The 27,804-nt window shown below is 35.1% G+C and overlaps 2 protein-coding genes across 2 annotated transcripts in view; one reads left to right on the top strand and one right to left on the bottom strand.

Annotated features, from left to right (window-relative positions):
• Positions 1-479: 479 nt before the first annotated feature.
• Positions 480-2,311, bottom strand: LOC134535522 (trafficking protein particle complex subunit 3). The gene has a single exon (XM_063374665.1). The coding sequence runs from the start codon at positions 2,125-2,127 to the stop codon at positions 1,591-1,593; it is 537 nt and encodes a 178-aa protein (XP_063230735.1). The 5' UTR covers positions 2,128-2,311; the 3' UTR covers positions 480-1,590.
• A 178-nt stretch (positions 2,312-2,489) lies between these two features.
• LOC134535521 (CDK5 regulatory subunit-associated protein 3) overlaps positions 2,490-27,804 on the top strand; it is a 44,163-nt gene continuing 18,848 nt past the window's right edge. Inside the window, exons 1-7 of the mRNA XM_063374664.1 lie at positions 2,490-2,600; positions 5,321-5,495; positions 8,107-8,345; positions 8,854-9,124; positions 12,374-12,486; positions 17,528-17,665; positions 21,397-21,537. Of these exons, the coding sequence (XP_063230734.1) occupies positions 2,595-2,600; positions 5,321-5,495; positions 8,107-8,345; positions 8,854-9,124; positions 12,374-12,486; positions 17,528-17,665; positions 21,397-21,537 (1,083 nt within the window). The 5' untranslated portion in view covers positions 2,490-2,594. The remainder of the gene's footprint in view (positions 2,601-5,320; positions 5,496-8,106; positions 8,346-8,853; positions 9,125-12,373; positions 12,487-17,527; positions 17,666-21,396; positions 21,538-27,804) is intronic.

Here is a 27,804-nt window from a genome sequence, read left to right as displayed (position 1 = left end):
AAATTATTTTTGATGTGATGACATCTTATAAATCTATGAACGCTGGCTTCACGCAGGAAAAATTGTCACGTTCCGCCTGAGCCGAGCGTGCAAGAATCGGCAAACCAACGTGCTAGAAAATCTTGTATAATATCAAACAGGTTAAGGTGGGCTTTTTAACTAATTGTTCATAATTATATTTAAACAAATTATTTAAATTAAATTTGCAAAAACTGTAAATAACATTTGAAAATTAAAAAGTATGCAATTTTTCATCAATGTTTTCTTATAACATTATCACGTAAAATTATCGTCCATAAACCGACTTTACAGACAAACCCCCCCCTCCCCCTTTTTTTTTATTAGCTGACTTACCCTCATCAAACCTTTTACTCTCTCTTTTTTTTAATTCAAAAGTTGCAAAACTAACATAACAAACAACTCACTTCTCACCTAATCACACAATATGCACATAAAACAATTATAAATCACAAACATTCTAAAGCCATGATAACCCCCTTACCTTTATTGATCTTTTACTGTCAATACTTCTCTTGTAGATATTAAATTTACACCAAAAACAATTGCCACTCCATTCAATTCATTCTACATCATGAGACATGAACCATAGTTTTCCTGTTCACTACTGCCATTGACACATTCTTTCTCTAAACTGCATCGTTATATTTACTATAAATAAACACTACCTTGCTCTTCTCTCGTGACTATTACATTTATTTTTACACATATCCAATACATTTCCTAATATCTACTTAACACCTATTGTGTACTTATTTATTCATTTTATAAAAATATGTATTTCCTTATTAAATAATTCCTACCACTATCATTGGTCTTTTTTTAATGGCACTATATTCATTTCCATTGTTGCCAATATTACATACATTTTACTTTGTTACGCAATTCTATTTGTTATCATTGGCATTGCAGCATCCATGTCGTCATGTATTTCCCCTACTTATTTCCAAAAATTAAAAATCCGGTGTGGTGAAATGAACTGGACCTTAAGAATCATCATTACATAATTTGATATTTACAGCTCATACAATAAACAAAAAAGTATTTATTCACATCATTTCACAAAAATTATCCTATAGATTATTAGACATTTTGCCCATCAATACAGTATAATAATATATTCTTATATACATGCTTACTTTGTAAGCGGCAATTGTGGATGAAAAGGGGTTTTTAAATACCAAATCAATATTCAGAGAATAATAATTTTGGATGGTTAAATATCCCTCTTTAGCACCTTCTTTAATTAATCATAATCCCCCCCCCCCCCCCCCTATTTATTAGTTGTAAATCTGCTTGCTTTCCAGAGCATGACCATAACAAGCATAAATGGCTCACCCATCTACCTGCAGCACATTAAAATAAACAGGACGAAGCCAAAAACTTATTTATACGTAATATATTAAATAATTGCATTTTACAATGCACTCTTCACAAGCAATTGGATAAATCTTGCTTCAAATAAAATTTTCAAGAGAAAACATACTGCAAAACAAATAACTGGTAGACAAAACAAGATTGGCAAAAGAAGAGGAATGTTCCTCGATGCAACTTATTTGTATTTTTTTTTATTCAGTCTTCACCGGCAGGAATTGCATCTTCTAGCCGCTTGATGAATTTCACCCGCAGTTCGGTTACGCTGTCGCCTTTCAACTGATCTTGCACGAACCACGAGGTCACCTCCATCTGCACCATCTCGCACGCGCCGCGAATCACCCCCGTCAGCACGTTGGCGTACTTGAGGTTCAGGCAGTGGTCCGGCAGCTCCACGAACTCCGTCAGCGGGTTGGACTCGAACTGCAGGGAGAACTCGTCGTTGCCCGCGCTCCAGTTGGTGACAGTCGGCGTCACGCCCAGGAACAGCCTGAAGCCCATCTGGATCTTCTCCGCCGTGTCCTTGAAGTCGTAGCACCGGCCCGAGCTCGTGCGGGCCAGGAAATCTTCGATCAGCCGGATTCCAATGTTGTACCCCATCCTTTCGAGCTGCTTGTTTACGTCTTCGACGTTCGTGTAGTCCTTCATCAGCTGCGTCACCAGGGCGCCGTACGTCAACGTAAACAGCTCTGAATTTACAGTTTTTGTATCTAGTCTGGTTCCTTGTCTCGACATTGCTAAAGATATATTTTATTCTATTGTACTTCTGGACCGACTAAACTAAATAACAATTGTCTACAAGCAATTCACTTTTATTTTCTCAGCGTGGCGTCTGCTTTCATTGACGTTTAATAACAAGCGACAATAGAAATGGTTGCCACCAATCAGATAAAATATACCTCGACTTTTAATCGTCCATGATATTAGAAACTAATGTTTTTTTTGTGTGTAACATGAATACATTTCTTATCAAGAAAATTCAATTTTTTAATTTATATAAAGCTTTATATGTTTAAATGTGCTGTTTCATGAATATTTTGATTGCTTTATAATATTGTAATTCTAATGGATGGTGTTTTGACTATATTGTATGCTGGAGTGTTTTGTTTTTATGACAAACACCATAACATGCCATGTGTATGGCTTGTGTATCCATGCAGCCTTGTGATTTTTAACTGGAACTTAAGAAAACGTAGATCATAATGCAGGTGAATATATTCTCTATTACCAAATCCATTACCAATAATAAATTCTATCTTTTTAAAATTAATTAGAAATGAGGGTGTATAGTAAAATTTAAATTAACGTCTTAAACATATGTGCAACTTATCACACGTAATTAAAAAAAAATTCGTGAAGTTCATTAAAAACCTAAACTTGAAAATACCTATGTGAATACAGTATTCACGTATTGTAGTTAAAATAGAGGCTTCCATTAACTAATGCACAACATTTAACTTTACCATATTGCTCTGGCAATACAGTCAAGATCAATGAAGAATATAGGACATACATCATTGCAAAGTCTTTATAACACAGTGTTACATGAATACACACATGAAATTACCTATTTTTTTATTCCAAAGAAGTGTAAGTGTCTGAAGGTATTTTTCCTCTTCAGCATAGGGTCTTGATGGCTGTTTTAAATAAAAAAATCTTTATACAGTCACAAGGCAATGATCAGTGTTATTTTGTTTACTCATTAGGTACGCTCTTTTACATGTGAAGATAGCTGACCAGCTACACAGTAGCAGACAGAAAATGAAAAGATATGAATAAATAATTAGGTAAAAGTTTCATACCTTGAATCCAAGTTTATCCGTTGATCTTGATGGAATGATCCTGTATCCATTGATGCTCTGGTATATGATGTTTGTTGTTTCAGTTTAATTTAGTTTGTTGAAAGATCCTGGCCAAACAAAAATGTGCATATCACAATACAAATAAATTTTGTCAGGTATTGTGGAAATTTTTTTCATATTCAACTTACAATCATAATTCATCGTAATATCACAATTTTTATTTATGTCCAGAATTTTTTGACGCACCAAATTAATACAGCAATCCGTTTGTACGACAGGATCAATGTATAAAGGACATGCCATTAGAATCAAGGGATAAACTTGGATACATGATATGGAACAATAAACTAGTAAAGATAACCAGGCTAGTACCCAATGTCACCCTTATCCAGCCATAGAACTCTGTAGTCTTGGCTATGGTTGATAATCTTGTTTGTTCCATGCTTGTAGCTTTTCTCTTCACATGAGGAGGGTCTTATGTGGCACAGACCCCCAACTCATCATGCTCTTTGCCTCGGTGCACTTCCAGAATATCCTGTCCTTGGATGTGTAGTCGACCAGGAATGTGAAGTTCCCGTACACCAGCTGCCTGGTGTTCCTGCTTTTGTACCCTACACCCTGGAATATTAAATATGAAGAGCAGTGGCTGTTAGAAAAAAACAAAGAAATAAACAACTTTAGTAAAAGTTTGATTAATTTCTCCTACTGATGTAAATGAAGCCTAATTTGTTTTTGACACTTTTTTTTTTTTAGTGTTATTAATATAGCGTACCTTAACTAACCATCGTTTCATTTAAGTTTTTTTTTTTTTTTTTAAAGAATGCATTTCATGACTTAAATTGATGAGCACTTAGTCGATATCCAAGTGGTTTGTAGTCCACTATAGTTTTGGAGGTCCAGTTGCCTTCAGCCACATTGCCAAGAGAATCCAGAGTAGAAAAAAAATAAAACTGAAAAAACATTTAACAACAAATATCTGACAACTTTATTAAAAGGTTAGTTTTTGGTATTTCAACACTTTGGAAAAAAAAAACTAATGAAATGGAGACACTGCACCGTTTGTGATGAAGTCACTAAAACTACAAATAAGGATTTTTTAATAAGATTACCAATCTTTCAAAAAAAAATTCCCCGACTCGCCCATGCTTAGCCAGGTGGAAGGTCCATGGAGTCAGGACCCCTCCCTTCCAGGACTTAAAAGAATAAAAAACAAGCAAACATAGAAACAGAAAATAACAACTTAGCTGCAGAAGGTTACAGAGAGAATAGTGTAATCCCTAGTGGGCTACAATTATATATTTCCTCCCACTTACGGCCTGACGTAGAAGCGGCAGGACGTGTTTTTCCAAGTAGTCTCTCTTAATGTCGGTTTGTATACGTGCCACTGTAAGCATGTATTTCATACGAACTTGATGTGTGTAAACTTTGGAGTTGTAAAAGTTTACTTTTTCCTGAGATTTCAATGTAATAATCAATTTCCCTTTAAAATTAAATAAAAAAAATGGTTGTCTGTAAAGTCGGTTTACGGACGATAGTTTAAAGTTACGTCATAACAAAACATTAATGAAATGATTGCATATTTTTATAAATAAAATTGAATCATTTTTATTGAATTATCACTATTTTGTATGGATACAAAGAAGGAGTGAAATGAAATCTACAATTTCATTGATAAATTTACTTTTATTTGCACTCATTAATTCAAATATGTTTATTACTCTAACTAAGAAATTATTTTAACTATAACTTTTGTACATGTTTGCTATTTAACTTCTTCCAATATGTGTTATTCTGTCAAGGATAGGACGATGATAGGAAAAGTAGGAAACGAATGGGAGTGTTTCAAGTTTAATGTGCCTCGAAAAAGTCAAATCGATGGTTGTTCCAATCGAGTGGAAGAGAGATAGATGCGGCGCAAGCGTACAATGAGCATAATGGGAGAATGTGCGTAACGGGACACTTTTTTCGTGCGTGCAGCCGGCGTTCATCAATTTATTAGACGTCACGTAAAAAAGAAAGCATGATGGTCACACCCGACCCCCTCCTTCACAAAGTGCTGGCTACGGCCTGGTTCTGTGCACGACACGGGACAGGAATGCAGACGGGCATGATGCTTCTCCGAGCAGGAGCGGGACATCCCCATCGACATCAGCACCAACAAGCTGCTGGACTGGCTGGTGAGCCGGCGACTGTGCGGCCGCGACTGGCAGGCCCAGGTGCTGGACATCCGGGCCAAGATCAACAACGCCATCCAGGACATGCCGGCTCACCCGGGCATCACCAGGCTGCTGTCCGGGGCCTGTGAGTCGCGTCGCATTCTGTCCTTCGTTTGGTTACATTTCCCTATCCTGAGTATACTTCGTGTTATACATACTGTCGTTTTCACCTTCACCACTATCGCCAACCTTACCTCATCCAGTTTTCCTTACAAAAAGGTGAAAAGGTTAGTATGTAACTGTAGTAGGGAATAAACCTACACCAACCTACAAACCTTACCTCATCTGGTTTCTCTTACTTCTTCTCCCTTCTTCAAAAAAAATTAAAAAAAAAGACAAATACCTTTACCTACACTACACACTCAATACAACTCTTAGTCTTAGTACTGTACATATCATTCTCAATACAGTTTCACAATTCTTCCAGCTCATGTTAATGATTGAGACATGTGACAAGTGGTTGTTTATTCCCTACTCCATAACATACTATCATTTTCACCTTCCACCAGTACCAACCTTACCTCATCTAGTTTCCCTTACACTGCAAGCCACTTATCTGTGAGCGTGACAGCCACAAGGAAAGTTTTGTGTCACTGTTGAATTCGAGATCACACGTCTCCAGCACAACAGAGCACTTTGACGGCAGTGGCAAACTTCTTTCTTGTGTTGCCCAAGCTCGCAGACATGTGGTATGCAGTGTAATTAATATTACATACCATTTGTGCTTATTTGTTGAAAAGTTTCAAGCATATTAAAATTAAATATAAAAATAGTATTTTTACAAATTCTTTTACTGTCTCCAAAAATGTGTGACCAAGACTTAATTTTTACCATTCTTATGTACACAATGTATCATGCAATGTATTTTGTATTGAATTTACTTTATTTTTATATAATAGATATGGTCCTGCCCCCCCTCCCCCTTATCTAAACTTTAATTTGAAATGTATATTAAAAATTATCTATATTGACATGTTCTATATCCCAGAGTTCTTGACTATGTGATATCCATATAACAAAATACAGTGGACCATATTTTCGGTTTAGCCAAATAATTGCAGTAATGCAACAATGTGTAGTAAAATATTTAAAGTAGAAAAAATTTAATTCTTTTAAATATTTATTTTGGTCTTAAACTCACTATTTCTTGCAAAACATTTTTCTAACTAATACAGTATCTATTTATAATATTCAGAAAATTATTATGATTGAATAGTCTTTTAAGTTCACTGATACCTGCAGAATCTACCCACAAATTCTTTTCAGTTTGAACCTTTACCTGGGTGGTAGTCAGTCACATTATGGCAAATCTTTCACATAGTAAGTAAAGGTACATGGTAAAGTAAATTTGCAGGTTTTTTTGGCCATTATCTGGTACACTATCATGGTTTTTGAGGTTGATCCAGTTCTCAATGCAGAGCTCAACATCCGCGCGTGCGCGCACACACACACACACACACACACACACACACACACACGCACGCGCGCGCGCGCGACACTGCTCAATCCTCGAAAGCCAATATAGGTATTAAAAAATCATGGAATTAATTAAGAGTTCTGCCTATCTGGGTACACATAAAGTGTGAAGAGCTTCAGAAGAAACCACTCAATTTCAAAACTACTCACAATATCCGAGTGGTGTCTGTTTACGAATAGCCTGTAAGAAGGCACTGAGAGTGAATGATTAGTTTTGTTTTCTTATTTTGTTTTTTAAATTGTATTTGTAAAAATAGGGCTTAGATGGCTTTTTTTTCTGAATAATTTTTAGACATGAAATGCTTGTTGCAGATTATTGAAAGCACAGAAGGGCCTTGCATTACATCTTTATCTTCATTTCTCCGCCATGTAATATTATGGTTACCATTCAGATTTCATTATTGTCCTGTGCACGACGAGAAGACTGCGCACCAGTTCAGAGCCTTGCGCATAGAGGCGATACCGCGCTAGAAGTACCAGCAAGTGTCGCGCTTATCATCCCAACTCACCAGGGGCGGAACAACTAAATATCCAAAGGGGGGGGGGGGGGGGGGGGGGGCAATACACCTTTTTATAAAGAATCATCGATCCCCCCTATTGAAGCGGGGGGTCTGGATGCAGGGTCTCCACAAGGAAAAAATATTTCGTACCAACTTAGGTGAGAAAAAAGTACTAGATTAGAAAAAAAAATACTAAATTATAATTTGTTATGGTTTTTAACAATTTAGGAAGTTATTATGACATTGCAATGCTCAAACTTAAATATCACACCACACACACATACATTCCATAGTTTTTTAGAAATAATTACGCTTAATAATAAAACATATTGGAGTTACAATAATATTATTATATTAAAGAAAAATGTACTAGATCTGTACTAAACCACTAATAAAGTTATAAAAGTACTAGATCTAGTACGAAAGTACTAACTGTAGAGACCCGGTTTGGATGTCCTCCCCCAGGAAAATTTGTATTTCAAGGTGGAAAATGGTGCAATTTAAGCGGTTTTACTATCTAAAAATTGATTACACAGCACAGTCTTTGCCCCCGTTTGCCCCCACTTCAAGGTTTCATAGGGGGGGCAAAATACCCTTGCCCCCCCTGTTTCTTGCACCCCTGCACCTCACTATACTACTCCCCTGATAAGGTGGGCCCCTTAAATGTTTTAGTATAACAATGTATTGCGGGTATATTAAAGTTGTCGGATCATGTTGCAGACATAAATTACTTCCACTGCAAGAAGATAATGGAGATCCTGAAGGAGACGGAAGCGGACAGCAAGAACCTGTTTGGCTCGTACGGCTCACAGCGCATGAAGGACTGGCAGGAAGTGGTGCGGCTGTATGAGAAGGACAACGTGTACCTTGCCGAGGCGGCCCAGATGCTGGTGCGCAACGTCAACTACGAGGTTCCCGGCATGAAGAAGCAGATCGCCAAGTTGGAGCAGTTTCTAGCTGTTGAGTATTGTCTGGTTTCCATTGTTCTGTTGCCCTGAGTAAACCATTCCTTCCAAACTTTCTAAGATTTGCATGCATGCATGCATAACACAAGCAAATACTTTGTGTTAAATTTTTTTTTTCCATTAATTTTATTTTTTTTAAATCCAATTTTGGGTGGTGGGAAGTTTTGTAAAAGCTTTTTGCACTGTACCATACAGATCAATAGATATGTGGATCAAAAACCACACCTATAATTTTTTTTTTTAATTTTTAATTTGTGATTAGAAAACTGCTCTTATTTTGTAATGAAGTTCATATGTATTAACTATTTGTTAGGGTTTTACAATTTTTTAAACTTTTTTTTTGTTTATATCTACTTAGATTTTTTAATTTGACCTGAGGCCACATTCACCCAGGCATGGTGTTGTTTTATTCTTGAGATGTCTGTCTACTTAACCAGATTTATAGTTAAGGAAATGAACGTTGGGAGCGCGCGCAGACGTGACGACGACGCGTGTGGTGCAGGAATGCGACAAGAAGGAGCTGGACTACGGCAAGGCCGCCAGCGCGGCGCGCGGGGAGTTCCAGGCGCTCTGCAAGCAGCTGGGGATCCCGGGGCAGCGGATCAAGCGGGAGCTGGCGGAGCGCGTGCGGGAGCTGCCCTCCGCCCTCGCCGCCGTCGCGGGCAAGATGAAGTCCCTGGACCCGGCCGTCCGGCTCTACTCGCAGTTCGTCCAGTTCGTGCTGGGCAGCGAGTACCAGGGAGGCGTCGTGCCGCTCCTCAGGCACGTCATCGGTGAGTTCGGGACTGTACTCTACTCTCTGTTGTTTGTATTTATTCCAAGCTTGACGACATTTTGCACACTTGACCTCCGAAACAAAAGGAAGGTAACTGCCCTACATGTGGTTTTGAAAAATCAACCTTCTTACTCCTTCCTATCATTTAAAGCAGAATTTACATACTTTTAAATTTAATTTTGGTTACTGGATGTTCAAAATAAAAGAAAATTTACTATCCAAATCTGATTTTAAAAAAAAATACTGCCACTACCATTTTCTTGTTTGTTTAAATATAGTGTACCCTGAAGCTTTGCAATTGAATTTTTTAATAATGTACAGTATAAAAAATTTTGTTTGTCTGGTTGTTTGTTTACTATCTAAATAAAATCTATTATTTCTTTTTATCTTGGTAAAATATTGCACATTTGAATTTGGACCAAATTAAGAGTTAAATTACTGTCTATATAATATTTCATAAAAACTACTCCCCTCCCCTAAATGAAGCCTCTTCACTGGGCATAAAGCCTGGGCAATGCCTGGTACTTCAGCAAGTGCTGTTTATACAAAACATTTATTTTAGATTGTAAATTTTGGTGACCATGTACACTAAGTAACGTATTCACTAAGTACCGTATTTTATCGCATAATTGTTGCACATTTTATACTAAAATCAATTTTGAAAAGTAGGGGTGCGATGATTATTTGAAAAAAGCATTTTTTGTTAGGTAAAGTTATTCATAAAAACAAAAGCAATCCAAGAAACATTTAAATTAATAACTCGTGCAATAAAAACATTTTGTTCAACTTTAAATAGAAAAACTTAAAACTGTGACGCGAACGTGAGTCGGAGCGCATAACTATTGTAGTATACACCACGAGAAAGCTTGGGCTATCAAATGTAGTTACCTCGGCACCAGACAGAGTGCGTGCGTTGCATGCAATCTATGAGCTATCTGTATCGATATTCGACTACGTGCACGCTCTATACGGGAATCAATATAACCAAACATGAATGATGCCAACTAGCGCTGGCTACATTTTGATGAGCGGTATACAATAGCAATGAAGACGAAAAGATAAAAATTATAAAGTTTAAAGACGTTTTTAAAAGAAAATTTACACATCAGAAAACTTTGTATTTGGTAACATCCAAATGAATATTAGAGTTCAACTTTAAAATACATTGTTTTATATGGAGAAACTACCTACACAGAGTGCTCGGAATCTAAAAACATCATGCGACGTTTATCCAAAAAAAAATTTTTTCTCCAAATTTTTTATTCTAAAATAATGGGGCGACGATTATGCAATAAAACACGTTACTTCATGGCTTTTGGTTTAAGGCCATGTCCTTTGAAATAGTGGTGTGTTTGATGGCTAGGCATTTATGCAAGATTTTTCAGTTTTATTTTTAGTCCAATTTTATTTTTAAAACAGAGGATTTTGGTGTTAAAGTTTTAATTTTTACAAAAGCAGTTTTGTAATACTCTACAAAATTGATGGTAAAATTTATATGCTGCATAATATATAATAAATTGGTTTAAAACATATACATTCAGAACAAAAAAAAAGTACAGTAGAACCCTGTTATAATGTTTTTCAAGGGAGCACAAGAAAAAAACATTATAAGCAGGAAAACGTTATAAGCAGGAAATCTCAATTTAGCACTTAACAATGTTCGATCTTTGTACCAATGGACTCACCATGCTTTGTAAACAACTTTAATGTTAAAACCAAAGATAGTATACTTGATACATGAATTTTCTGAAACAAGCCAACAATTTTTCAACTTCGTCTTGTTCCCTGGTTAAATTTTGTTTGTCTTTAAAGATACACTGCCACATTTTTTGTAAAATTGTCTCACGATTCATGATGACAACATTAAGAGTGAGAACGTCTACTCCTTCGTCACCTGAAAATGTTTAATTTTGGGATTCCTACGTATGAATGAAAAAAAAAATATTTGTAAGCAATAGAAAACACTTTTAGTTATGCCCTCGCTCAATGGTTGGCAACTTAAATATCGTAGGACTATGTACGTGCATCTGAATACCCACTGGAATGGCAAGGAAGAGAAGAGTTGACTAAGGGTGCCAACTTATACATAACTATGAACATTGTGTACTTTCAGTATATTGCATAAAATTGTATTTTAACAAACTTCGTGTATTGTATGGCAGTGATTGTAAACATAAACATACATAAAGGAAACTTTTTATCGTAAGTGTTGGAATAATTTGGTTTTAAAACATTTTTTCCCCATTTATTGAATGTTAGAAAGCAAACATTATAAGCAGGAAATTACACTATTTATGAACGTTATATGCAGGAAATAAATACATTGTCCTTATGGGGGAAATATTGGGACTTTAAAAATATATGACATTATAAGCAGGAAAACATTATATGCAGGAACATTATAAAAGGGTTCTACTGTAGATTAGTATGCATTTCTGATTTAAAAGAGATTAAATAAGTGATGCACGATAAACACCAATTAAATTAATTTTTCTTATCCATGTACTTAGGTACAATTATTTGTTTGCAAATAACAAAATGTCCTTGAATTTCAAACATTAAGAGTTCTAATCATAGCATTTACCTGGAGTGATTTTTCTGTGATTTTAATTAAGTTTTGCTTAAATGCTACTTAATTCTGTGATGTAACTTGCATTTCAGTGTTATGTAAACTGTTTTGATATGCTTTTTGGTGTTATTTAGGTTTTATTGCAATTCAACATATAATCATGTCCCTACTTGTTGCAGACATCTTCTAGGGCAACTGACACTGGAAGATGGTGGCAACAGGGCATGCTGAAAAGTCGGCAAACTGTCATTTACACTAACATGGTCTCAACACAGATGCTAAGAATTTGTTAAAAATTAATTTTTTTAATGTTTTAAAGTATGGCTGTACACAGATTTTATTATTTCATTGGTAGTATTTTTTTTTTGTTCCACATTTGCGTGATACAGTGAAATCCGTATATTATAATTTTGTATGAAATAATACAGACTTCAAAGAAGTAAACTTGTCATAAATTATTAGAAAATATAATTTGGTTTGTGCGGATTTTGCTGTTGCAAAGTGCAAAACATGTGATCCCTTAAGGTTTGTGTGAGTGAGATATCGCTTTATGTGCTTTAGTTCATTTAACTTAATATTTTTACTTCTTATCCTATAAATATAGCTTAAGCTATGTAGTGTCCATGAAACACACTGATGATATTAATAGTTACGCCTTTTTTTTTTTGTTTGCAAAAGAGAACGGCAACACTACCACATATGAGTGGATCCACAAAGTACCACCGGTGGCAGTTGAAGAACCGCCTCTCAACATCACCTTTGATGATGACGCGGATGGCGCTGATGAGTCGGTACGTAGACAAAGTGTTTGTAATTGTACTGGTGGTGAAATGTGGCTTGACTCTGGTAATTAATGCTTAAAAGCAAGATTACATGGTGAACAGCGACAAAACCGAAACTAACACAAAAATGCAAGGAAAGATACGAACTGCAACAAAATTCACCAAAATTACTTAATTGTGCGTATCAAAATTTAAAATTGAAATGCATATTATTTTCCTTATTTAAATTGAACAGTGTTGTATCAATAAGACAATAACTAAAGGAAAAATTAAAATTTGAAACTATTTCAGCACCAGAAAGAAAAAAAAGTAATGCAATCAATCTAATGTAATTTTTTACCCAATAGGCCACTGTTAAAAAGATACGTTAACTAGTAGATTCAAAAACTTGGGCTCTTGTTATGTTACATAAAATGTGAAACATGCAAAATATGAGTTGACTGTATATGGCATTCATAAAAATGTTTTGACTGTGTTGGAATGTGACTGCAAGTTTTTAATCATTAATGCATTGTGAAAATTATAAGTTGAAAAATGACAGTATTTCTAATAAACGTTCATTATATCCAGGGCTCGATTTTAGCGCCTGTCCGCCTGCCCGGGACAGGCAAAATCTCGTCCGGGCAGGCAAAATAAAAAAGGCAACTGTCCGGTGGACAGGTGCAACTTGTGACGCCGAGGTTATTCGCACGCACTAACGCAGCAGAGGTGATTAATAACATTTATGTGACCGCGACCGCAAATAAAACGTCTTTGACAATATCTATAAATAAACAATAACGGCTGCTCCTTTGTGACGGACGACTCTGCCTATTGTATACTGCGGGGAAAAAAAGTAGGTATGTATAAACCGTGCTGAAATCTTCTGAATCATAATTCTTAAAATCTTACGTTCACGTTATGATTCACGTAACATAGTCGTATTCGTATGCTAGAGATGCAAAACGTCTCACACCGATGATGTTTGTTTTTGTTGCCATGTTTTAATATTAATTTCGTTGCAGTGCAGCCAACAATTACGTAATTTACTGTTGTATACTTTGAAAATATAATTTTTTTTAAATTTATTGTCTTTATAAATCGCGACTTTACTAATTCCTTGCCCTACTTTAACATAGTTTGTTAACAGAAAAGCGTTTTCGCGTGGTTAACATTTCATGGCGTACTCCAGATGCATCTGACAGTGGCCGCAGTGACTGCGACTGCTTGAAAATTCGCCTGTCAACTGTTGCATCAAAAAATAAACATTACTTGTTTACAGAGGACACGGTATTCTTTTACAGTTTATCTTGTCACGGCGATTGTTTAAGTATTTAATTAACTGCGTTACACAATGTGGAAATTCATTACTGGTGCTTCAAAACCACCAGAAAAGAAAAGAAAAACGGACGAGGACAAGTCAGCATATAAAGTTAAATATAACAAAATTGCCCGGTCCGGTACCTTTTTAACGTCTTGGTGTTCCGAGTTTTTTTGGCTTCGTTACGACACAGAAACAAAACAAATGTTTTGCAAAGTCTGCGAAACGCATTCAAAATCATCTGGATCAGTTTTTGTTACGGGCTGCTCAAGTTTTCGCAAGGAAAACCTAACGTCGCATGCTACAAGCAGTGCCCACAACAAGTCTCAAGATATGGAAGATGCAATACTGACAAAACCTGGACAATCCAAAGCAGAGATGACCTTACAAAGTATTCAAAGGGATGTTTTCACTAAACTGGAAATACTGTTTCGTACGTCTCATGCCCTGGCTAAACATGGGCGACCTTTCACAGACTTTGTTTGGCAGTGTATACTTGACACAAAGAAAGGCCGGATGTTGGTAATACTTACCGCACTGACAAGAAGTGCAAAGAATTTCTGGGTTTCATTGCAGAAATAGAACGCCAGGAATTGGAAAATAACTTAAGAAGTGCACCATATATTTCAGTAATGTGTGATGAGTCTACAGACAGTGCTGTACAAGAACAGGTCATTGTTTATGTAAGGTTTGCTGTTATAGGGTAATACATTGTAAGTTTGTAGGTGTTAAACATGTAGAAAGGCCTAATGCAGCCCTGATTTATGACTGCATATTGTGTGTTTTAAATGAGTATTGTGGGTTCACCATTTCAGATTTAAAGCTGCATTTGGTAGGCTTTGTAAGTGATGGTGCAGCAGTGATGCGAGGATTGCATAATGGAGTTAGTACCAAATTGAAGCAATCAATTCAGCCCAATTTGGTTGCTATACATTGTCTAGCACACCGTCTTGAACTCGCATTGAAGGCTGCACTTTCTGAAACACCATTGAATCTCAAAGTGGAAAATTTCTTGAAGAAATTATATGCATTCTTCCACCACAGTCCAGTGCACCGAGCGATCTTGAAAAAATATTGTGAAACTCTGAGAATCAAGTTCTGCATACCTACCAGAGTTGGAGGCACTCGTTGGGTTTCTCACACCAAACGAGCCTTGACAAATGTGCTCAAGATTGTTCCTGCACTTATCCTCACTGCAGAAAATTTACGCCAGGAATCAACGTGTAATGCATCAACTGCTGGTTCATGCAAATTTATTGAAGATGCTCTGAACAATTTGGAATTTTTTCAGTATATTCACTTCTTTTGCGATGTAACCTCCATTTTGAGTTACTTTTCACAAATTTTGCAACATCCTTATTTGACTGTAGCAGAAATACAAAAGTCACTGTGTGATACTATCACCATGTTGCAGAAGCTCTGTGACAAAGGTGGCTTTCATCTCCGTGCATGCAACAAATTAATTGAAAATGAAGCTAAGCAGTTGAAAGGATCTCCTTTGCAGACACCCAAGAAAACAGCTGTTATAAATGCAATTGTTGAAAATTTAGAATCTCGCCTTGGAGATAAGAAAACTGGACTCTGTGAATTACTGACTGCTACAAATTTGTGTGGTTTTAAAACGTGGCCTACAAGCATTCAGCCAGAGTTTGGTGACACTTGCATCGTTAGGTTGATACACTTTATTTCTCCCTCCCTTGTGAATAATGGAGTAAAGTGTGAAATGATTGAGTTGGAATGGACAAGTCTAAAGACCACAGTTTACCAGCTGTATAATCCAGTAACCAAAGCAAATTGGAGTGATATCAATCTCAAATACCACACTGAGTATGAAAATGTACTCTCTCTCATTGATCTTGTGCTATCCCTGCCAGCTCATACTGCAGATTGTGAGCGAGGGTTCTCGCTCATGAAGTCTATAAAGACAGACTGGCGAAACTGTCTAAATGATGGTACACTGTCTGCCCTCATGCGTGTTCAAATACAGTCACCTTCTGAAAGTGAGTTTGATCCAGCACCAGCAATAAATCTCTGGTATCATAATGTTCAGAGAAAACATCGACCCTTTCAGCCTCCTTATCGAAGATGTTCAAGACAGAATCAGCCAAGTAATTCGTGCAGTGACTCACAGTGACTCGTCTGAAAATGATGATAAAATAAGGATGTTAAGTGTGTGATAAAAATAGGTGCAAAATATAGCAAAAATCCTTTTTTCTCACTTTTTCAGCGACTTTGAAATTTTTTTTATTTGGGTAAAACAGCGGACAGGCAAATTGGATGGCGGACAGGCAAATTTTCGATTACACCTGTCCGTTGGGCAGGTTAAAATATTCCTTAAAATCTAGCCCTGATTATATCTATATCTATCAATTTTATTTATGTTACAAAGTCAATATATATTTGTAACAATAAACAAATAAAATATAATAGTTATAATATTATTGTAGTCTTAGTCAAATTTTTCTTATTTCCATAACTATGATAATTACAATATTACAAAAATTACTATAATCCCAATTATGATTAAAAAAAACCATCACTGAATGACCGTCACAACTACACTTGATTGTCTTGGTTGGGCAAAGATTGTCTCGCAGATAGTATTTTTGGCGGTCGTCTTGTGCCGGAAATTAGGTATTCGGCACATTTTTTTTTTATTTTATTCTTCATTATAATTTTAAATTATTTTTGGAAATTTTATTTTCCATATAAATTGGTTACAAAAGGGTGATTTACACTTTGTTAGGCTGGTGTACTCTACTTAGTTAAACTTTGCTGCAGTGGCCCGAGGTGCCTTTTCTCAGGGGCCAATCTGATCTTTTGCAAGTCTAAAGATGACATTAGCAGCCCGGATGACATTTCTCCCGCTTGCAGTCATGCCCAGGGCCTGTAACATTAATTCCCTGCATGAATAAATTTGCACACAACAGCTCTGGACAAGTTGTTACCACTTCTCAGAGCCCAGCATAGAGCAGCTGTTCCCGTCACCCATACGTCTTAGTTCACTCATAGAAAGTCACGTTAGAGTGCTTTGTCCCATCTTTTTTATGGACTCATGACACTGAGAATAAATGCAGTCGCTCACTCTCTTCTGGGTCAGTGGTGCGCAGTTAAAATGCACTCATGGCATACACTATGTTTGTCATGCTAACAGAGCAAAAAGGATGAGTCTCGGAAGAAAGAGAAGGTGGTGGAGACATAACGGGCTCAAATACATAACCCTTGTCGATGTCAAACTTGAACTATTAACAAATCAATTGTATCTTGCAATTTTCACGTATACAATACTTAATCTACAACACAACACAATTTCTTCTCAACCAAAAATATATTTTTTTTATTGTGGACTGGCATGAGGGATAGATAGTACTAAAAATAATTATCAAAAAAATATTTGCACTGGTTTTTTGAAAGCTAACAATATTTATACCTAAAGTTTTGGTCCAGAAAATTTATTTGATCTTAAATTTTTAGCATTTATTTATTTTTGCTTATCTTTTGACTATTTTACTATGAAAGTATTCATAATTTTAAGTTAACAGAAAATATTTTTATAGTCATTAAAGGGTTTATGTGTTTAGATGTGTTCTTTTGAAACTTTTGCTCTTCCACAAATTTAGACTAGAGTGTACCATCCAAATTAAATATTATTCTTGGGCCAACGTACTAAAATATTTATTAAACTTTTGTGAATGGATTCTTATAAATTAATGTGATTTTTATTTATGTATTAATTTTTTTTTTCCTTAGAATGATACTATAGACTTTGGTGATTTCGACAATGCCGGAAGTGATTCTGGAATAGACTTTGGGAAAGAGTCAATGCAGGAAAGTGGTGAAGTAGACTGGGGAATCAAAATAACATCTGCTGATGGAATAACAAATGAGGTGCGTAAATTAGTGATCTACAGTTTACCTGAAATAATTATCATTTATGCAATATTTTAAATTAAGAATAATTAATACATATGATCTCAGTACCCTACCTACTTGTGCTAATTGTATAACCTATGGCTTTTCTAACAGTGCACACAACAGAAAAATAATTAAAAATCTTGATCAAGTTTTACTTTATGAACTTATTTAATTTTAGTTAGCTACTTTGTTTTATTTTAATTTGTCTTACCATTTACTGAAAGAAAAGCTATAGTTAAATAAATTTATTTTTTTTCTGGGCAAAAGAAAATACTTTAAAATTTATTGTGCATGCACTTTTTAAATGACCAAGAGAAAATGTGTTTAAAATGAAGGAAATTCATATAAAGTTTAAATGCAAGTAAAATTTAGTTTTCAAAAGTTCTGACTTCTCAAAAAAAAATTGTTATCTCCATGCATGTAATAAAAATTTTTGCAAGAAGAAGTTTTCTGCAAATGAAAATTTTCATCATAATCTCAGACTCAAAGTAGGGAATCATTATGGCTTCAACTGTCTGAAAAATAGTTTCAGAACCACTAGGCTGTTCTTTCTTGCCACCATTGTACAAATTCATATTAGAGAGAGTTTTTGTATCACCTATAATATATTTTGAAAAATATAAAAATTTATATTTAGACTAAATCTGTAGTCTTCTTACAGTAGTAAATTATTATCCCAAAATTATTTAATTTTTAACAAATAAATATCTAACATTTATATTCTTTATTTTCATCATAACTTTAATTAAATGCCATGCTAAACATATAAAATTTACCATCCTAAAACAATATAGTAGTAATACATACATGCAATTTATGACTTTTTTTATTACCTACTAAAACTGCAACTGCTTTTATAAGTAAACCTAAGTATTTTGTAAATTAATATATATAATTTTAGTTAAATAGTAATATATTGTATTGAAATATGAAGTGAAATAAGTATGTTAGTGATTTCTTGTAAAATGTTCTTTGAATGTTTTTTTACTGTGGGGAGTACACATATCCCTCACTTAGCACATCTTCAGATTGCGCGGATTCATTTAGCGCAGTATGAATTTTACTTCCCCAGTCTTGAATAGCACGTCTGTAAATTTCAGTTAGCATGAAATCTCAGCAGGCAAAAAAAAAAGTCGAATACGATGCCACGAAGTCTATTTCAACTTCTGTAAACAACAGATGTGCTGTGGGATACAGTTAGCCAAACAAGGGAGGAAGAGATGCGCGTGCAGGTCTGTCTACGCTATCGGCTGTTGTACAACTGTACAAACATCAGCTATGGCAAGTTAAATTGTGGCTATGGAGTGTAAGGGACCAAATGTTTTTACGTCCGCGCGTATACCGCTGTGCCATACCGTACCGTTGCCGCCTGGCCACAAACCGGAACGTGAACACAGTCTAGCCAGTGGTAGGGAATTCACTCAAGCAAAAGCAACGTCTGCCCATTCATCTGCCGGCAACTGTACGTGCTTGATCACTCATAATGCATTGTGTTCAAGTATTTGAGACAAAACTAGAAGTATTACGGCACGCAGATTGTCATGAAGGCCACGCTTTTGATGGTTGCACTTTAGTTTTAAGCAAGTCAACTGTGCGCACAATCGTACGAAATAAGGACTCATACCAAAAGTTTATATAAGTCTAATGTCTGGTTGTACTAGCGGGAATATATTTGACATTAGATACCGGAACAGAAATGAACAAATGATTCACGTGGAAAAGGTTGTTAAATGAATGTTGCAATGAAACAAATAATCATTGGCCTGACAGGATTGGTGTGAACCAGGTGGTGATAACGCGAATAAGCACTTTAATTTTTGAACAATTAAAATGTAAATATCCGGACAGTAATATTGGTTTCACTGTCAGTAAGGGATGGTTGGGAAAGGTACGCGATGTGAGTTGAAGGTCACGCCCGGGTGGGCAAGTCAGCCAGTCAACTGACGATAAAGTACATACATAACCACGTATCTTCTGTTATGTGGTGTCATATTGTCATACAAAGTGTGATGGGATTTATATAAAGATAAATGGTGTGACATATTTATAGTTGAGTGTTATTCAACACATATTTTCCTACACAATTTTGGAACACATTAAATAACTTAGCCTTGCTATTTATGGAAACTAATGCTTCAGAATACGCGATTTCGAATAACACGAGCATTTTTAGGAACGATTAGTCGTGCTAAGTGAGGGATAGGTGTATTCATTTAAAACAATTCAATTACATGGACTGGCACATGTTTAGAACATTGTTTTAAAATCAAATTTCTTGGTTTTTGTAGGGGTACCGCTCTTAACAATTCTTTTCCTTGTTTTATTTCTAATGCTAATGTCCAGGTGCATTAAGATATTTTCAAGAAATTCACATGTAATTAACCATTTTATGTTCACCTGTGCAGAAACTCTGCCACCCCTGTGTTTGAATCCTGCTAAATATAGAATACTATTACTCCAGCCACATTTGAAAAATTGTATGTTTGGGTGAAGAGTTAGTGGAAAATCATTGTAAATATTACCTGTAATGGAAATATAGTGACCTAATTTGTTTGGTCCTTTAATAGCGAAGCCGAGACTGTTTTCAACGTGAGATTGTCCTGATTGTTGTCGCCACCCTACTGTTCACTTGATACTAGCTGCAATTTGATCCTGTGGTTCTCCAGAGACCATTAGGAATATAGTGTAGCAGAGGCTATTTTCAAAAAGATAAGGATGTTTAATGTCAGTTCGTTATGGCCTTGGTGAAGACTGTTTTTCACCTTAAAGAGTGTTACATTGGAAAACAATTTTATAATTTTACAATGGAAAACAAATTAGGGTAAAAAACAGTCTTGGATTCAGCCGTAATGTACTGACATTAAACATCCCTGTTATTTTGAAAATAGCCTCAGCTATGCTATATTCTTAAGGATCTATGGAAATCACAGGATCATGTTGCAGGTAGTATCACGTGAACTGGCTTCGCTATTAAAGCATATTGAAACAAATTCACTTCACTATAGTTTTATTACATGTAGCATTTTCAATAATTTTACACCATCCCTTAACCCGAAAATACAAATTAACATTTACCGAGACAAGCATGGCAGTGGTTTAGTTACACCACAAACAAACATAAAATGGTTAATAACTTATGAAGATTTTGAAAAACTCTGAATACACTTAGACAAAATCATTAAAAATAAAATGAACTGTATTAATCCATTTTCATGTTTCCTTTTTTTAGAGTGGCACCCTTAAAGTAGACTGTTATCATTTACTTGTAAAGTATTAAAATATAATATTGAAATACTTTACAAAAGACATTCTTATAATTTTCTATGAAAATGACTATTATTCTAAATTTTAGTTAGGTGCTTGTATATGGGAAAATAAATAAATTTAAACTTCAAGTATGGTTGATACATACAGTTTTCATTTATACATAAATAAATTTTAAAACTGTGGAACTTTTCAGAGGAAATGTAATAATATACATAAATTTCATACCTACCAAGTTTGATTTACTTCAGTTTTCATTTTTACATCAGTAATAGATGGTATTAACTTTGGCTCAATGTTATTAATGTTAATTTTCCGATTTATCTTTTCTCTTAAAGCTTTATGTGGTATTAAAGAATTTCAGGGAGATTATTTTTTTTTATTAACTTTTTACTCTACATACTACTTTGTGGATTTAAAACATTTATATAATTTTCTAGACAGCGGATATTTCAGTGGAGGGAAGTGGGATTGAAGTCGAGTCATCTGGGGTGGAAGGAGGCGTTGCGAGAGGCGAAGAGGCCTACACAGTCATGGACAACCCAGCCACCAAGAACACACTCCTAGATGACCTCAAAGAGGTTTGTTCAAAAGATCTTATTGTTACTCCACCAGCATTAGTTTTCTCTTGCTATGTTTGGTTTAAATTTTTCACTATTTGATTCATTTGCAGTTTTGATACAGTAAACTCCTCCCTATTATCCGCGGGCAGATGATCCGCAGTGCGGATTATCCGCGCATGCTACGAAAAAATACAGCACATATATAAATTAGGGATGGGTCGGTACTGGTTCTCGGTTCCTATGGTTCTCAGCATTTTAACCGGCACCGAGAACCGCAGCTAAAATGTCGGTGCCGGTACCGGTACCGGTTCTGGCAGTATAGCAAAACCCTTTACGAAAATAGTCCTTCACTATAACTTAACTGCAGCATGAAATGGCTCAACTCACGTCCAAACCACATATGAATTATTTTTTTGGACTTCCGTGGAATAATATTCATCTCTAACTATAAAATAAATAACATGTGAAAATATTTAATGTTCTCGCCACATCTGTAAACAAAGTACGTTTTACAATCAAAACATAACAGTTGAAGGTGCCATAGATGTAGTTCATAGAGGTGTGCAACTCTATGACGTGCCTCAGCAGAGATGTGAGAACAGAAAGACGCCATGTTTGTTTCAATTTGTTTTTAAAAATAGGCAGTTAATTGAGTCATTGACACGTAAGTAAGGGTGACTGGTGTATTGCAAATTCCACAGAATATTTGTTTAATATACTTAATGATTGATTAAAAATTTTCCGTAATAATTTTCGGCGTTATAAAATTTTATGCATTTTTTTGTGCAGTGCTTTGGAATGTAAGTTCACTGCATCTGCAGCCATCTAGTGTAATGGCTAGTAACTTTCTCATTTAGACAAACGGGATTTTTTTGAAGGGGGAAGTTACAAAATGCTTGTTGACACTTGTAAAGTATAATTATTTTGGCCAAATAGAGCAAATTGTGTAAGAAATGGCATCAGAAGTGTGGCAGTAATTTACTGTTGACTGTGCAAACATACTGAATTCAATGTAGGCAAAAAGTTTGATGGACAATTTAATATTCTAATTCTTTGAAAGTTAACCATCATTGTATTTATTTCCATTATTGTAACTTTTTCTTTTTATTCCTATGTTTTAAAGTAGGGTTTAATTAATATAGTAAATTTTAGTTTTATTAAGGTTGGTGTGTTTACTGTAGCTTCAAAACTATACTAAACCTTTTAATTTGCTTTGATAGCCGCTTTAAAGACTGAATCATTATGCCAATGCATTTCTTTGTAAGCATACAATAAAAAACATTGAGGACAGAACAATACAAACAAATTATTATTTTCAGTGTTATAAACAGTAAATTGTTGAAGTTGTAATTATGGACACATGCTTTTTAGTGCTTTTTTGTAGCCAAAACAGTAAATAGTTTATTACTTAAAACACCTCATAAATAATGTGTGAATAATATTTATTTTATTTTTTTAAGTCATAACCGAGGAACCGAGAACCGAGAACCAATTTTTAAGAACCGGTACCGAACCGAGAACCGGGAAAAAACAGGAATTGACCCATCACTAATATAAATCTGTATTTTATTACAAGTGAGCAAATTTGAACTCTACTGACGAGTGTATTGTATACCGTACACGGTAAAACGCCACAGGCCTTCTCGGAACTCACGCAGTATGTTGGCATGCGTTGCTATTTTTGTCTCTGTCGCGCTTTGTTTCTAGTCGTATGGTTGACCACTTTTATGTTTACATTACTGAAATGCATTGTATGTTAATTATTCAGTAAAATACTGAAATTTTAACATCATTTAAAATTTTTTACTGTTAATTGTAACTTTTAATGTACGTAAATGTTTAGATTTTTAAGTTCAAATTAATGTTTCCTTTTTTTTTCCCCCATTTTCGGCGTTTTTGCGGATTATCCACGATTTTTACTATCCGCTGTGGCCCTGCCACTTAATTTCGCTAATAATTGGGAGTGTACTGTAGTCATTTTTGCACACATTGCCATATATACTATTTATTTTTAGTTTATATATATATATATACACACACACACACACAATACACTTTAATCTGTACTAAATTATGTAAATAATGTTTTTTGTATTTTCCTCCTTTGTTTGATGCATGTTTAATATTATAGTATTACTCCAGGACTAAATGACTGTTATTATATATTAAACATAAAGATTGACTTATAAAGAAACATTTTTTAAGGATGTCTTTCTTGTGTGGGTTTGCTTTTTGTAATTATACACAAAAATGTTCTCTTTTTTAGTTTCTAAAGCAGATAAGATAATTTGAAAAAACTTACATTACTTTTGTTTATGTTTCATATCAAAACATTCTGAGATTATAAATTTTTATTCCATAATTTTTTTTTCTGCAGCATTATTCAGCAAGCAAGAAACTGATGAGAGAGTATAGTTTTGGTTCCTCCCCAAATGTTTTGCCTTTCCACTGTTTACTTTGATGTCTAGCATTGGCCTGAGTTAAGCAGTGTAACGGTGAACTGCCCATCTTACATTTGAGTGTACTGTACTGGAATTCAAATTCTTGTCCAGCAATCCTGATTTTGGTTTTTCCAAATTGCCTCAAAAATTCTTTAGGCGAATGCTGCTATGGTATCTCATGGAGGACTATGGTAAATTTTTCCACCCAATTACCCCTGAATGGTATGAAGTTAGGTGATGCAGTGGTAAGATACGGACTATTTCATAGGAGCTGGGTTTGAATCCCTGTCTGGTCATGCTGATTTTGGTTTTTCCCAATGTTTCTGGTCTGTGTAATAAACTCATGAGTGTATTACTGTCTCTGATGGCTTTGTTGGTGACCAGACTAGAGCTGTATGAATTGAAAGACTATATGTAGCTCGGAGTTTGCAAGTATTCGAAAAATTCCAAATGACAGAGCTCTTTTACAATGGCCTCCACGATCGCCTGACATAACACCATGCAATTTTTTCCTTTGGGGCTTTATAAAAGACTGTGTCTACATTCTGCCGCTACCTAATGATTTTCCAGAGTTCAGACATACCTGTAGAATTAAAGAGAGGCTATTGCTTCCATTACTCCGGACTTGTTAACCAAAGTGTAAGAAGAATGGGACTTTAGGTTGGATGTGCACCGTATAACTAAAGGTGCATATATTGAACATTTGTAACTTTTTTTAACCTTCAATTTGATGTATGATTGGTTGTAAATATTAAAAATCAAACTGTTTATGCTTGCTAAGTTGATGCTTGCTACTTTGACTTGGCCAAAGCTTTTGATACTGTAAATCATCAAATTCTTCTTTCTAAATGCTCTTCTTTTGGACTAAGTGACAAATACATAAATTGGCTAACTAGCTATTTAACAAACAGAAATTTCTTTGTTGCAATAAAGAATATAAAATCAACTCTATATACTGCACCTTCTGGTGTTCCTCAAGGTGGTTCCCTTTCTCCCCTATTATTTAATATTTTCATTAATGACATCATTCATCAACTTAATTACTCTACTGGGACTCTATTCGCTGATGATTTAAAGATATATCGCAAAATATCTTCTTATCATGATTGCTATCTTCTTCAATCCGATATCTCTGCAGTGGCAAATTGGTGCAACACAAATTTGGTACAGCTTAATAAAGATAAAACTACCATTATATCATTTACTAGAAAATACTATCCTATCTGTTATAGGTACAACCTTGACAATTCTCCCATACTAAAAACTAAACATGTTAAAGATCTTGGCGTACTTTTGGATTCCAAATTATTCTTTCATTTACATACTGATTCACTTATTTGTCACTCTATTAGAATTCTTGGTCTCATCAAGTACATCACCTTTCATTCTACTAATATTGATTCAATATTATCCTTATTTATGTCTTTAATCAGATCTAAACTTGAATATGGCTCTATTATTTGGAATAATTCAAATTTAACTGACATTGGGAAATTGGACAAAATTCAAATGAAACTCGGCCACTATATAATACAAAAAACCAATAGTTCAATCAACTTAAATAGTCTTCTAGGTTCACTTAAGGATAGAAGAAATGTTCTTGATGCTCTATTTATTCATAATTGTTATTATAATTACCTTAATTGTCCTTATGTCCTAGAATCAACCGGTATTAAAATTTCTTCCTTTAATTGTCGCAAACCACCTTTTTTATGTACTTTCAATAAAAGGAATGATCTATTATATAGATTGATTTCTAATTACAACAAACTTGAATCATTTTGATCAAACCAACAAAAAAATTTGCCTCAAGAACATCTTATCTAACTTCTAATATGTTATTATATTTTTTGACTTCATTGTATTTTAGTTTCCGTGATATTTGTATTATATATTTATGTTTCTTTATGGTTTTTTTTTTTTTTTTGTTCTCCAGTTTGTATTTGTTTGTCCATGTGTCTTTGTAACCTCTTTGTATATATGTATGGTGTCTACCACTATGGCCTTAGCTGTTGGTAGACATGTCACAATTTAAATAAATAAAATAAAAAATAATTAAATAAATACCATGGAAACTGAGACTTGTTTTATGGACAACCTGTATTTGACTCAACATTTAAAAAATGCCAAAACAAAACATGTGTCAAGAAAGAAAAACCCTGCGAAATTAGAGGCACAAACAGTAGTGCACAAATTTGAATTTTGCAGGCTCAGGGCATTACTATACTGGCTAAAAGGATGTGCGATTGGAGAACAGTGATGTTCAAATACTCCACGGGAAGCAGGCAAGCCAGTCTCTGTTGTTTAGAGTTAATCATATACATATTTCTATTATTAGTTTCAGGTTGATGTTAAAATAGCCTTCAGAAGTTTATTTGTATGAGATGTCGCAGCTGTCCATAACATCGCACCATAAATCCTCACTGTTCATGTAATATAATGCTATACTTAGAGAAAATACATCTTCGACACCCTTGTACACAAACGTGTACGTGATGAAACTAAGATTTTCCATTTTTAAATTACTCGGAACATTATTCCAGGAATTAATAATAGGGCGCCAGAGGTAATCAAGAATTAACAACAAAATAACACAATAAGACTTATTTTATTGTTTTAACCATAATGAGAAACCTCGAGTCATGGAAATAATAACCAAACAAACAAATATTAAATAAAGTCTATGGGATGTCGTAGATAACCTGACTCTTGAATAAAATAATACAAAATAAATAAAGTTCCGGAAATTGTTCACTGAGTAAAAGTTTTGGGGTTTTGCTCCGGCTTGCTCGAGCATGAAACGCCTAACCTAAAGACTCCTGGACTTGTGTACATATAGTTTGTGCTAATGTGAGTAAATTTGCCGTTAATCGCCGAAAGTCAATGTTCAACTAATTTTATGATAATCCAAAGTTTATACAATTACAGTTCGCATACGTTGACGGTAAAATTTACGTCAATTTTATTATATAGCGATGATGCAGACCATACCTTAACTCTGGATGATTAAGGTCGTTCGTAAAATACTTCGTCACTCACGTGAATTGAATGCGATTCTTCTGCATTCAATTACAGGGCGTCAATTAATATTGCCCAGTATTTTGGCGTAATTTCCAGACCAATAACGCCGAAATTAGCATCGCCACGAATAAAATATTCCCAGAGGGAAAACACTACCACACGCACTAAATGGCGTAATTTTCCACTCTTTTTCTTCTCTCTTGCCGAAATTAAATTGTTAATTGAAAAGGGCCAATCACGGCCGCGACACGTTAGCGTCCTTTTTAATGAAGCCAATGAAATGTCAATATCAATCAAGCATAGGCTCGTTAAAGCTGTTCCAAACGCCGCGCGATTATTTATTTTAGCAGTTGTCATGACGACGCAGCACGAGCTGCGCGCGCCGCCATGCGTGAAACAAAACAAAACACTGCCGAAAGTATTGGGAAGCGGTATTAACCTCGAACGTAAAACAATAACAAACAGTTTCAGTTAGTCTGATAATACCGTAGTATTACAGTGCCGCTCCCGATATAAATTTATATTTCACTGTCCAAAAAGTTAAATTCAATTTAGATCGTTAAAACAAATAACTGGAACTGGTTACTTCACAAGTTGGCAACATTGCGATGAAAGTTGAAAAACGTTATTCTCTTGCCAACCGACACTACACTTCGTAGGCTGGACAGTCGCACTGTTGTTTGTAAACATGATCTGTCTACATGTTGTGGAGTATCAGTTACCTGATTAGGCGAAGCAAGGATGTAGAAGACAGCTCACCAATCTCCATACATGGTAAGTGACAGCTGAGCAGAGAGGTCGACTGCGGTGTAAACCACAGTGC

Source organism: Bacillus rossius, chromosome 8 (assembly GCF_032445375.1).
Source record: "Bacillus rossius redtenbacheri isolate Brsri chromosome 8, Brsri_v3, whole genome shotgun sequence".
Taxonomy (NCBI): Eukaryota; Metazoa; Arthropoda; class Insecta; order Phasmatodea; family Bacillidae; genus Bacillus; species Bacillus rossius.
This window is presented reverse-complemented; position numbering and strand designations above follow the sequence as displayed.

Excerpts from the sequence above, each read along its gene's own strand:
- LOC134535522 (XM_063374665.1), bottom strand. The coding sequence starts at position 2,127 with ATGTCGAGACAAGGAACCAGACTAGATACAAAAACTGTAAATTCAGAG.